General features: G+C 44.7%; 6 protein-coding genes across 6 annotated transcripts; 3 read left to right on the top strand and 3 right to left on the bottom strand.

The window, feature by feature from the left end:
- Positions 1-876: 876 nt before the first annotated feature.
- Positions 877-2,801, bottom strand: J056_003338 (uncharacterized protein; the record flags this gene model as incomplete). The annotated part of the gene is made up of 2 exons (XM_009268561.1): positions 877-2,731; positions 2,782-2,801. 2 exons carry the CDS (start codon positions 2,799-2,801, stop codon positions 877-879), a joined length of 1,875 nt encoding a protein of 624 aa, XP_009266836.1.
- A 29-nt stretch (positions 2,802-2,830) lies between these two features.
- Positions 2,831-4,040, top strand: J056_003337 (uncharacterized protein; the record flags this gene model as incomplete). Its single annotated transcript, XM_009268560.1, has 3 exons — positions 2,831-3,436; positions 3,489-3,531; positions 3,577-4,040. The coding sequence occupies 3 exons, from the start codon at positions 2,831-2,833 to the stop codon at positions 4,038-4,040; spliced, it is 1,113 nt and encodes a 370-aa protein (XP_009266835.1).
- A 196-nt stretch (positions 4,041-4,236) lies between these two features.
- On the bottom strand, positions 4,237-6,773 carry J056_003336 (uncharacterized protein; the record flags this gene model as incomplete). The annotated part of the gene is made up of 5 exons (XM_009268559.1): positions 4,237-6,309; positions 6,360-6,468; positions 6,518-6,552; positions 6,601-6,634; positions 6,688-6,773. 5 exons carry the CDS (start codon positions 6,771-6,773, stop codon positions 4,237-4,239), a joined length of 2,337 nt encoding a protein of 778 aa, XP_009266834.1.
- A 597-nt stretch (positions 6,774-7,370) lies between these two features.
- On the top strand, positions 7,371-9,195 carry J056_003335 (U4/U6 small nuclear ribonucleoprotein Prp31; the record flags this gene model as incomplete). Its single annotated transcript, XM_009268558.1, has 4 exons — positions 7,371-7,377; positions 7,413-7,792; positions 7,839-8,240; positions 8,299-9,195. 4 exons carry the CDS (start codon positions 7,371-7,373, stop codon positions 9,193-9,195), a joined length of 1,686 nt encoding a protein of 561 aa, XP_009266833.1.
- Positions 9,196-9,266: 71 nt separating this feature from the next.
- J056_003334 (Leukotriene A-4 hydrolase-like protein) lies at positions 9,267-11,323 on the bottom strand (the record flags this gene model as incomplete). The annotated part of the gene is made up of 4 exons (XM_009268557.1): positions 9,267-9,749; positions 9,794-10,014; positions 10,059-10,540; positions 10,590-11,323. The coding sequence occupies 4 exons, from the start codon at positions 11,321-11,323 to the stop codon at positions 9,267-9,269; spliced, it is 1,920 nt and encodes a 639-aa protein (XP_009266832.1).
- Positions 11,324-11,440: 117 nt separating this feature from the next.
- On the top strand, positions 11,441-12,220 carry J056_003333 (Riboflavin synthase alpha chain; the record flags this gene model as incomplete). The annotated part of the gene is made up of 1 exon (XM_009268556.1): positions 11,441-12,220. One exon carries the CDS (start codon positions 11,441-11,443, stop codon positions 12,218-12,220), a length of 780 nt encoding a protein of 259 aa, XP_009266831.1.
- Between the last annotated feature and the right edge of the window lie 21 nt (positions 12,221-12,241).

Genomic DNA, 12,241 nt, shown 5'->3' with positions numbered 1-12,241 from the left:
GAGAATTTACTGCAAATAATCACCATTTGTAATCCTCAAATATTTTTGCAATGATGCGCGTAGATGATGTGTAGATGATTACATGATTAGGCTCATGCAAGAGCGATCAGCTGGAAGCACTCTTTTGTTCCATTTAAACCACTAAGGCGCCTTACTATGCAATTCTTCGCATTATCTCTATGATTTGCGACGTCATTTGAATAGCAACGATTAATTGGTTGTCTAGCCATTAGCCATTAGCTCTTGAATATAAACAATGTCTTAAAGCTACACGCTGAACCCTTCGCTAACCTTTTCCTCCTTCAGGCCAAAAATGAAATGTTTGACGAGTGCGCGACCATGAAGTCGAACAATTGGTATCATTATGTAGCTTATAGTTCCACAAGGATTTTGACGATTTTCTTTAGATTTACTGTTGCTAGCGTTTTGTAGCGTTCTATGTTTTTGTGTTTCACGAACCCGGATACCCTCGTTCCTAGTCACGCAGCTAATGGCGTACACTTGGTCATTTTTAGGGTGCCTTGAGCACATTCAATTTAATCGAATAATTTATACTGCTACACGCGTCTGAAAGTCCAAAGAAATACTTCAAGTGTCCTCTCATTTCACAAACACGTCTTGAAGTCATCGGTGAGGTATATCAAGCCCGCGAATAAGCGTGAAGTGATATAAAGATGTATCATTCAGGACTCGAGAATGTTATCAGAGTGTCTTAATCTCAAATACCACACGATTCCTGAATTCTGGATCAAAAGCATGACATTAAATTCGGGAGGTGAGCTGAGCAAACCAAATAGAAAGAAAAAGACATTTATATGTAGTCAAAAGACAGACAAACAACAAAGGGCATCGCATACATGCTTACAAGGAGCAACACTAACTAGCCTTCTTACCCATCTCGATCTCATCGACAGAGGAAGCACTCTGGCTGCGCAAGCCGCTAGATCCAACGCCCCAAGCGAAGCCTCTACCGTGCATGGCGCCTCTATAACCCGGTCCTTTATAGTTGATGATACTGTCTAGAGGGTTGAGTTTAGGCCATGCGACGTACTCCCTGCCGTTCGCGACTAGGTACACGGACGAGAGTGCGACGAGGTTAGAGAAGAGGAGGTAGAACGTAAGCAGTGATCTTCCTCTCTCTTTCGGCAACACAACACCCGAAATGAGCACGAGGAGTGAATATGTCAGTACATAAGGCACGGCTTTCGTTATTGCAGACCTGTCGTCTTTGATCACAGCACGTGGATTTGACACACGAGGTGACCAAGCGCCGAGCACAAAATCAAACGCATCCTGTCTACTGCCGTCGTAGTAATTGTTTTTAATGTACCTCGTTATGCTGTTGACTAAATCCCAGAACGCTCCTTGGAGTGTACGTCTACCTGTGCGGGTGAAGTCGGTCTTGAGTGCGCCCGTGCCGCTGTAAGTGACGGAGACAGCATCTGCGTGGTCAGCCCAGATATTTCTGAAGAGATAATTGAATCCAATATCATCACTGAGCTGATCGCTAGGTCCGATCAAATTAGCGTCAGCGAGCTGTGCAGTGAGTACAACTCTAGCCACTGCGCTCTGTACTACATTGGTGCGATCGAGACAATCCATGCAGTTGGTTCTGAAGACACTCTGTTGGGTATTAGATACGGTTTGAGCATCCTTCTTGAAATAGCCTTGTGCTTTTAGGTCATCATCTAGGCGATCAATCAGGATCTGGATTCTGTCCCAACGCATCTTGCTGCATTCGCTGTGGAAGTCAAAGTACAAGTAATCAGTGTTGGGGTGGTCAATCTTGTCAAGCGCAGCTTCGAACCACTCCTTAACTGGCTTTTCATAACCCTTTTGATTGACAAGGTTGATGCAGGTGACCTTGCCATAGTGGTCAACGAGTGAGCTGAGGTGTAGTCTGAGAGACTCAGTTATCTGAGGTAAGTCCATTATTTGAAGATCAGGCTTGTATCTGAGAGTGTTGATCTCTGACCAATAAATAGGCACAGAACCTCTGCATTGTACGTGTGAGTAGAGAGTATTATTGCCGATTTGTACAATCTGCTCAGTTTCGTTGAAATTTGAAACATTTCCATGACTATCTATACCCCTGCTAAAATAACGAGTACCTGCTCTGTATCTGCATCTTCTTGCAATCAGGGTAATGGAGAGGGGTTGACCGAAGATACTCGTTGGCTTAATCTCGAGGAAGCCGTAGATGACAGGGAGGATAAATTTGCTGAGATCAAGCTCAGATTCCAGCAAAGGCATTTGAAGGAACTTGTTCCAAAAGAAGCGATCGTCCGATCTGTGATGGAGTGGCCCTTGGTTGTGTCGTTGCTGCCTCTGTAAACTGCTTGTAACGTCGAAAGAATGAGAAAAGAAGAAGTTACCGTCTCTAAAGTGATCTTTGAGTAGACCTAGTAAAACACCGTCGACGGGATGTTTAAGGATTTCAGACAGAGTGGAAGAGCGGTCTATAGGGAACATTTTAAAGTCAGTGGCTCTGTAAACATCACAGCCATTGATTGTACCAGCGAGTTCACGGTCGCTGATAGCAATGAGGAACGGAGTAGTGGAGAGGTGAATAATACCGAGTATACCGTATAGTGTGATGACGCTATCAACATCACTGTGTACATCCTTGGGCGAGTTTACTAGATTTAATTCACGAGTAGCTCTATCGATGGTGAGTGACTGTCCAGTGCCACTGAGAGGCTCGAGAGTGTACGCTTGTTTGGAAGACAGGCTGTTCAATGGATATGAGGGAGTTAACATAATCTAATAGAATTAACTTACAGTCTCAATTTATCGTACATGATGGTGGACGGTGAAGAAGTACTCGTTAATGGCCAACTATCAATATCTATTGGATAATCCAGATAACGATATCGATGACGGCAGATTAGTTATCAATCCAATTCCTGATAAGATAAATAATATTTTGCCTTCTCTCTATACACTTCCCAAGCAGTTGCCGCCGCTCAAGTCATTAGAGTATGATGCTATATCCAAATGTGAAATATCCGTGAAGCACCAGCAATCAAATTTAAATGAGGCGTTGACTAATAGTTTACAAGGCTCTTCAATCAGCCCAATTGGCAAGAAACTTGTAAAGAAATCGAGTGAACTTACAACCAAACCAAAGCGACCTTTGATGCCTTGGGAGTTATTCAAAGCTATTGAAACAAAGGACATCATGTTCATCATGACATGCCGTGATCACTCCTTCCAACTTCTTTTGAAGAAGGTCGGCGGGACTACCCCACTAGTCCATGCTATGAGACTTGGTAAAGAGTATGACGGTATCGCTATTGTCCTCGTCGGTGCAATGTCCAAATGGGTTAACACTATGGATGAAAACACCCTCAAAACCGCTGAAAACCGCGATATACTCAAGAGTTTAAGAACAAACTTAAAACTAGCCATTGATCATGGTTTGTCAACTGGTCAGGTAGGTAGCTCGCCTATATGCACATCTCAATCCTATCTCACTCCACCAACAGACTGATCTCCTCGCTTCCTACCTCCAAACTCTCGTTATGAGTGGTAAGTTTTGCGATTCTCCGAGTAGCACCCGCTGACGCACCAAAGAGGGCGACAAATTCATCAACGATGCTACTCAACTCGTCGCAGCAGCTCTAAACCACCCTCAACTCAGCAAACCTGTCCAAACAGCAACCGATGAACTGAGAAAGTTCGCTACATGGAGATTAGATAAGAGTGCATCTACGATTGCCAGTCTGGATGACTACCTCAGTAATGGTATAGCTGATCTAGTCATGATGGCTTGTTGGTCACAAGTTCTATGTTTCTACCAACAGGGTGAACCTATACCCACATACGTCTTCGCTCGGGATGACAGATGCTTCAAGACTTTCTTAGAGTCTTTGTCCGCTGCCGCTATCACTATCAAGGTTTCCGCTTCCCATAAACTCAAATTTCAACTTCACGCAATAGAAAAAATAATGGCTTTGCGACAACTTTCTCTCAAGGAACGCGTTATTAAGCTGTCGCGGGTACTAGACCAAGGTGTTCGACTGGAAACTCTACTGTAATTTAATATAGAAGGATACCACTATATTTTCATCTTACAATACACTGCACGCTTTTCATCTTATAACAAACTGCGCACTATACAACTGCTCTTAGGTTACATATTGTTTGTGTATAATTCAATACAAAGTTAGAATAAGTAAAATCAGTGTAAATAATTAGAAAAACAGATTAATGCGCTTATACTATGTTCATCTTTTAAGCCTTACCCTCAGCTTGAGCCTTCATCAAGTTAAGAGCTGAGCCGTTGATGAACCATTGGATCTGCTCTTGGTTGTATGTGTGTGTTAATGGGAACTCATCAACAGAGCCATCCTTGTGCTTGCATACCATGGTGAGCTCAGATCCTGGGTGGAAGTTGTCCTTAACACCCTTCAAAGAGATCTTGTCGTTTGGTTGCACCTTATCGTAGTCTGCCTCGTTCTTAAAGTTGAGAGCAAGCATACCTTGCTTTTTGAGGTTGGCTTCGTGAATACGAGCAAAAGACTTGGTAATGACAGCTGTACCACCCAAGTAGCGAGGCTCAAGTGCGGCATGTTCTCTAGATGATCCTTCACCGTAGTTGTTATCACCAACAACAACCCACTTTATGCCGTGGTCACGGTACCAAGCTCCAACAGTTGGAACTGGGCCCCACTCACCAGTCTCAAGGTTCTCTACAGAGTTAGCCTTGCCATTGGCGTCGTTAATTGCACCAATCAGACAGTTTTGTGAGATGTTTTGCAAGTGACCTCTGTATTTCAACCATGGACCAGCAGCTGAGATGTGATCAGTGGTACACTTACCACGAGTTTTGATAAGAACTGGGAGATCTTGTGGGTCTTCACCATTCCACTTGTCGAATGGCTCAAGAAGTTGCAAACGTTGTGAGTTTGGATCAACAGCGACCGAAACTTGTTCTGGGTGCTCTGATGGTGGTTGGAAGGTATTCTCACCAGCGGTATAGCCTTTTGGTGGAAGTTCATAACCAGCTGGGTCGGAGAATCTAAAGTCCTTGCCATCTTCAGTCTTGAGGGTGTCCTTCATTGGGTTGAAGGTGAGATCACCAGCGAAGGCCATGGCAGTGACAAGGTCTGGGGAAGCAACAAAGGCGTGGGTACCTGGGTTGGCATCGTTACGACCAGTAAAGTTACGGTTGTAAGAAGTGATGATAGAGTTTGCTTCACCCTTCTTAACATCTTGACGATCCCATTGACCGATACATGGACCACATGCGTTGGCAAGAACGATACCACCAACTTCTTCAAAGTTCTCAATAACACCGTCTCTAGAGATGGTTGCACGAATTTGCTCAGAACCAGGAGTGATTGTGAATCTAGATTTGGCAGACAAACCAGCGTCGTGTGCCTCCTTGGCGATAGAAGCTGAACGAGTCATGTCCTCGTATGAAGAGTTAGTACATGAACCGATCAAGGCAACTTTGAGTTCTTGTGGCCAGTTGTTCTTCTTAACTTCACCAGCAAATTGAGAGAGTGGAGTTGCAAGATCAGGAGTGTATGGACCATTGATGTGTGGTTCAAGCTCGTTAAGGTCGATGGTGATAGTTTGATCGTATTCAGCGTCTTGGTCACGTACGAGGTTTGGAGCGAATTGTTTAGCGTAGTCAGCTTGAGCTTTACGACCAGTTGCAGTCAAGTATGAAGTCATACGATCGTTGAATTGGAAGAGAGAGGTGGTAGCACCAATTTCAGCACCCATGTTACAGATGGTTGCCATACCAGTGCAAGATAACGAGTCAACACCTGGACCAAAGTATTCGATGATAGCACCGGTACCACCTTTAACGGTGAGAATACCAGCGACCTTGAGAATGATATCTTTTGGAGTAGTCCAACCACTCATTTTACCTTCAAGCTTAACACCGATAACCTTTGGACACTTTAATTCCCATGGGAGGTTTGCCATGACGTCAACAGCGTCAGCACCACCAACACCCACGGCAACCATACCGAGACCACCGGCGTTTGGAGTGTGGGAGTCAGTACCAATCATGAGTAAACCAGGAGTGGCGTAGTTTTCAAGAACGATTTGGTGAATGATACCAGAACCAGGCTTCCAGAAGCCAATACCGTACTTCTGAGTAGCGGTTGACAAGAAGTCGAAAACTTCTTTGTTGAGGTCGTTGGCACGGGCCAAGTCGGCAACACCGCCAACTTGAGCCTCGATCAAGTGATCACAGTGGACGGTAGTTGGTACAGCTGTGGTTGGGAGACCAGCAGACATGAATTGAAGGAGAGCCATTTGAGCAGTAGCATCTTGGCAAGCAACGCGCTGTAAAACGGGTTAGAAATTAAGAACATCTGATTGGCTGAGTTGCTCACATCCGGACGAAGCTTCAGGTAAGACTTTCCTCTTTCGATATCTTGTTCTTCTGGGTTGTCCAAGTGGCCGTAGACGATCTTCTCGGAGAGAGTGAGAGGACGATTGAGGCTGGTAATTGGTAAGATTTGATTGGTTAGACGGCTACGGTAAATCTCACCGAGAACGAACAACGTTGAGGTTGTCTTCGATGCGCTGTAAATGAGTAAGCGGGGATTCTTACTAGATTCAAACGAAACTCACTTGGTAATTAATGTACTTGCCTTGACCTGCTTCGCTGGATTTGGAGTGAGATCAGGATCAGCGACCAAGGAATACTCAAGTACTCACATCAAGGACATATCCACCTTCTGATCACCAATACGTTTGGCTTGGGTGGCGAATTGCCGCAAGTTTCTTACACCGCGTGAGAACATGTTGGATGTTTTAATGAAACAAGTTTGAGCCTCACGAATCAAATTTCAGTGTTTATGTAATTTGTTCGGGGGAGATTGGTTTTGAGTTTTATACAATACCAGCCTCTATTAAACCATACTTATCCCAATTTTGCTCTCATTCCCTTCGTTAATACGCTTTTGGCGTCGTAATAACGTCATTTGAATATCATTTGACTGGATTTTGGATACCATTGATTATAAATTACAATGTATTACTTAGAAATTACGTATTTATACTCGAATTCACCTCTAATCCACCTCCATTCCCCTCAAAATACCCTTTATTACCCGCGTACCTCAAATAAACGCGATTATCTCCGATGCTACTTTTTGGCTTTATTCGGCGCGGATTTTGTAAAAATATTGATAGATATACATTACAAAACTAAATAACATCAATCTACGTTGTTAGTTTGTGTCTATAACTTTAATCATCTCAATGCCATTGATATCCTATTGATTAGGGTTATTGAAACGACCACGAGGACTTGAATAAACTACATCTCATCAATCACTCCCCCTTCCCGCTATCTCTGATTATCTTTGGTCCCGAACTTTCATCATCGATCGTTCTTGATGGTCTGTCTCAGCGCTTTTACCGATTAAACCACCTAACAGCCTATCAGTCACTCGCACAAGAGCTTATCGACGATCTAGATGGCTTATCTGATGAAGAAACCGGTGATGCCGGTGAAGATGCCACTGGAGAAGACACTGCCACTGCCACAACCACAACCACAAATGGAAATGGCAAAAGATCAGCAATATCCCCACTAAGAGCTGATCAGGACGATGTGAAAATGGATCAAGATGACCAACCCAAAGATCCAAACCAGGTACAACTCCAGGATGGTCAGCTATACGTACCAACAGGTGGTGTCAGACCAGCAGATGAGCTTGATGCAGAAGCTGTTGAAGGCTTCAAGCTTGAAAAGGTTCTAGATGTCAGGAAAGTAGCACCTCTAACATCCTCAAAGCGCATGAAAGACGTACTTGAGGTGAGTCACCAGTCTATCCTTTTACAACTCACTAACAAATCATCAGGGCATTGACGAATTCCTCCTTCACCCAAAGCTTGTCAAAGGTGGTTCACTCGCCGATAACCCTGAATACGATATCATCGTTAAAGCTAACAATTTAGCTGTCGAGGTTGATAATGAGCTTCTCATCGTACACAAATTCGTTAGAGATCACTATCACGCTAAGTTTCCCGGTCTAGACACTCTCGTACCAGAACCTACAGTCTACTTACGCGTTGTACAAGCTATTGGAAACTTGCAAGACATTTCACAAGCTCCACTGAAGGATGTCGTTAAAGGCCATACTATCATGGTCATTACTGTCAGCGCTACAACTGCAGATGGTCGTCAATTATCGCACGACGAGTGGCACAGAGTAGACGCTGCATGTCAAGTGCACAAAGAGCTAGAAGATGCCAAACGGAAGGTGAATATATTTGCATTACTTCACCACACTCACACTCACACTCACTCACTACCTTCAGATATTCGAATATGTTCAGTCGCGTATGAATATACTCTCGCCCAACGTGTCTGCTATCGTTGGTACGACAACCGCAGCAAAGCTGATAGGTGTAGCGGGTGGTCTGCAAGCTTTAGCTAAGATGCCTTCGTGTAATGTCTACCTCCTAGGTGCTATGAAGAAGACACCGACAGGCCAATCCACAGCAACTATGAACAGACATACTGGTTTCATTTTCCAGTCTGATCTTGTGCAGTCTTGCGAACCAGAACACAAGCTTAAAGCTCAGCGCACTGTTTCCGGTAAGGTGGTCTTAGCCGCTAGAGTGGACCTCGAGGGTGGTAGCAAAGAAGGCAACTACGGAGATATGCTAAGAACTAAACTAGAAAAGCATTTCGAAAAAATGGCTGAACCTCCTCCTTTGAAAGTAACAAAAGCACTTCCAGTACCATCCGAAGACGGAAAGAAGAAGAGGAGGGGTGGAAGAAGAGCACGTAAAGCTAAGGAAGCATATGGTATGACAGAGCTCCGTCAACTCAGCAACCGCGTCAAATTTGGTGAACAAGAGCAAGAGACTGATGCTTTCGGTGGTGAGACTAGAGGTCTCGGTATGCTGGGCAAAGAATCTGGTAAATTGAGAGCTAGTGCAATTGATTCTAAAAGTAGAGCTAAAATGAGCAAACAAAATAAAATTCGCACTCAATTGCTAGGTGGTCCATCGAAGGCAACTTCAGGAACAGCAACTAGTGGTACTGCGTCTAGTCTGTCCATTACTCCATTCCAGGGTATTGAGTTGGCTAATCCTAATCAAAACGCCGAGAATGAGCGTAAACTCAAAGCGGCGAATGATAAGTGGTTTGCAAAAGGCGCTTTCACACATATTCCACAACAAGGCGACAAGTTGCCTGGTAGCAAGTAATAGCAAAACTTAAATTGTAATGTTTCTTCCTGTATTGATTTATACATTATTGCATAGCAGTCAAATAGCATTCACTTATCCAACTTCAAATCTCTTCTAATCTGCTTGGCTGCAATTGGGTGATAGAAGTTCTCATTGTCTTTAAACGTCTTCAAAGCTAGTGAGCTATCAACCTTGTTCAACGATCTGAATAACGGTCTGCAGAACTTCATTCTACCTTGGTGTGCTACCCATTCTGCCGCAGCTTTAGCATAAGTCTTACCACAGTTGAGAGCGAGGATGTAGAATCTGAATCTTATTTCAGCATTCTGTGCCTCATCGAAACCGTACACCTTAGCAATGGCTTTCGGTACCTCCTCTTTGAATGCTGGATAGGACTGCAACTTCTCCAAAAACACCACCTTTTGGTTCGAGTTGAAGTTTTTTATATCGTCTGCGTGAAAGGTTGATTCTAACTCTTTGCTACTTGCGTTGCGCCTTTGATTCCACCTGTCCGACAAATCAAAGGCAGCATCAGCTAATGATGTATCGTAGTCCAACTCGACTGGCAGGGACTGCTTATATTTTAGTATCATAGCTCGCAAAAGCTATTACCTACCAATCCTGTGCCATTGTACCAAGCGTCAAAATCAACCTTGTCGAGTTGCTCCGTTGCCGCCTTATCTCCACTGAAGAAATCAAATAGATGTGTGTGAAAGTCTGCAGTAGCAATGCTCTTTCCTTTGAATGTCTGAACATAGCTCCTGACGAATGGCAGGAACACGTCTAAGCCTCCAACAGTCTTTTCAAGGTAGTAGAGGAAATTTGCGCCTTTGTCGTCTAGCTTGAGTGTTAGAGGAGCACTCAAAATGACACAAACTCACAAGGTACGCTGGAAAACCCATCATCTGGATCTTCTCCAGCGCGGTAAGGTATGACCAATTTCTGGTATCTGCGCTCGTTTTCCATCTCCTCCAGACTTTCTTGCAAGGCCTTCCTTCCGATAATGTATGAGAAGTCGCGATCTGCTTTTGAATGCATGAACTGCAAGATGAGTCTTTCCATGTACGTTGTGAAGCCTTCGTTGACCCAGAAGTGGTTCCATTGACAACAAGTGATGTCATTGCCGAATGTCGAGTGACTAATCTCGTGCGCTAACACGTCCGTCAGGCTTCTATCTCCAGCAAGGAGAGTTGGTGTTGCGAATGTAAGACAGACATTCTCCATACCTCCGAATGGTGCGCTTTTTGGCTGGACGAGAATATCGTATGTCCCCCACGCATACTCTGAACCAGTCAAGTGTTCTGCTTTTTGGATATACTTTGGTATGTCTTCATTGAATTCGTCGTAAGACGACGTAAGAAGTCTGAGAAATGTTTAGGAAGTTGCGAATAGTAGTTTTGGCTCAAACTTACTCTGGTTCGGTCCATACACCCGCGTTCCACACCACACCGCTTGGTACATCGAAAGACTTAAAGGCTAGCTTCCCAGACGCGATTGCAATCAGATATGAGGGCATTGGGATGGGCTGGTTATACTCATAAACGACGTCTTTCCCAAGCAACTCATCTAATGGCGTGTCTTTCGCAGGTGCCACTCTCAGAGCTGACATGAGGGCAGGTAGGGTGCTTCTGACCTTGGAAGAGTAGGTAAACTTGCGCGCAGGCGTGTCTTGGCAGGGGACGAGTGATCTAGCGTGAATTGCTTCACACTGACTGTAGACGTAGGGGTAGTCACCACCAGTAGTCTGGGCTTTCCCAAGCCAAGCCAGTGCAGTGCAATACTTGGTGGTCGAGTAGTTGATTGTGATATCAATCGTTTCACTCTCGTTGAGCTTGTGTGGGAGGTAGATAACCAATTTGTTCCCCATTGTGGCATCTCGCTGTTGCAATTTGAAGTTGAGACTTTGATTATGCCTTGCAGTGGAAACACGGCGTATTTTCAAATAACTCGTATCTAAGTGCACCTCATGCACGCCGTGCTTGTGCGCAACCAGTGAGTGAGTGACGACACCGGTTATCTCGGACATCTCCCAGACGATTTGCCAGTCTAAATGGAGATGCGTGGATGAAATCTCCTCGTAGTTGCTCTGAGTTGCTTCATCTCTCGTTGTCGCCGGGATTGCTGGTGTTGCCGTTGCTGTTGACATTTGATAGCTGTTGGTGGTTAAGAATAAAGAAATGAATTAAATCCACAAATATTTCAATAACACGCATATCATCAAGTTGACGTTGGCTCTTGGCTCAGCACACTCACTCACAGCGAAATGGTTTTCACTGGTTTAATTGAGGCTGTAGGCAAAGTACAAAGAATTGAGCAGATGGATGAATCTGAGAATGGTGGCTGGAGTGTTTTACTCAGCACCACGCACGATTTACTCAGTGACTGCCACAACGGTGACAGTATCGCTATAAATGGCACCTGCCTTACCGTTGTAAGCTTCGAATCCACTTGCTTCAAAGTCGGTTTAGCCCCGGAAACTTTACAGCGCACGAACCTTGGCGAGCTGAGAGTTGGCGATGAGGTGAACCTCGAAAGGGCAATGCAAGTCGGGACTAGACTGGGTGGTCATATTGTTCAGGGCCACGTCGATACCACTACGCGCATTATGCAGGTCGATAGCGATGGCGCGTCGTTGCGCTACAAGATGGAAATTCCACCGAAGCAACACGGTAAAGATAACATTGCACCTTATATCATTCCTAAAGGTTATATCACTATAGATGGTGCTTCTCTCACCGTCACACACGTCGATACTCGCGAAAAGAGCTTCGGAGTGATGCTCATACCCTACACACAATCTCAAATTACCCTCTCTGCCAAGAAGCCAGGCAATACCGTCAACCTTGAAGTCGATATGGTTGGCAAGTACGTAGAAAATGCAGTCGAAGCTCTCTTCGAAGAGGCTGAGAACGTTGATGGAGAGGGCAAGAGCACGCCACAGGGAAAGCGAATCGCATTGGAAGGCTTTGTTGAGCGTGCCGTCGAGCGTGTACTTGAAAAAAAAGGTATTATTGGAAAGGCTGCCCAGATATTAGGCAGATGAGTGGTGATGTTTGGGAAATTT

The sequence above is a fragment of the Wallemia ichthyophaga genome, assembly GCF_000400465.1.
Source record: "Wallemia ichthyophaga EXF-994 unplaced genomic scaffold scaffold4, whole genome shotgun sequence".
NCBI lineage: Eukaryota > Fungi > Basidiomycota > Wallemiomycetes > Wallemiales > Wallemiaceae > Wallemia > Wallemia ichthyophaga.
The sequence above is the reverse complement of the archived record's forward strand: the minus strand, read 5'-3'. Positions and strand labels throughout refer to the sequence as shown.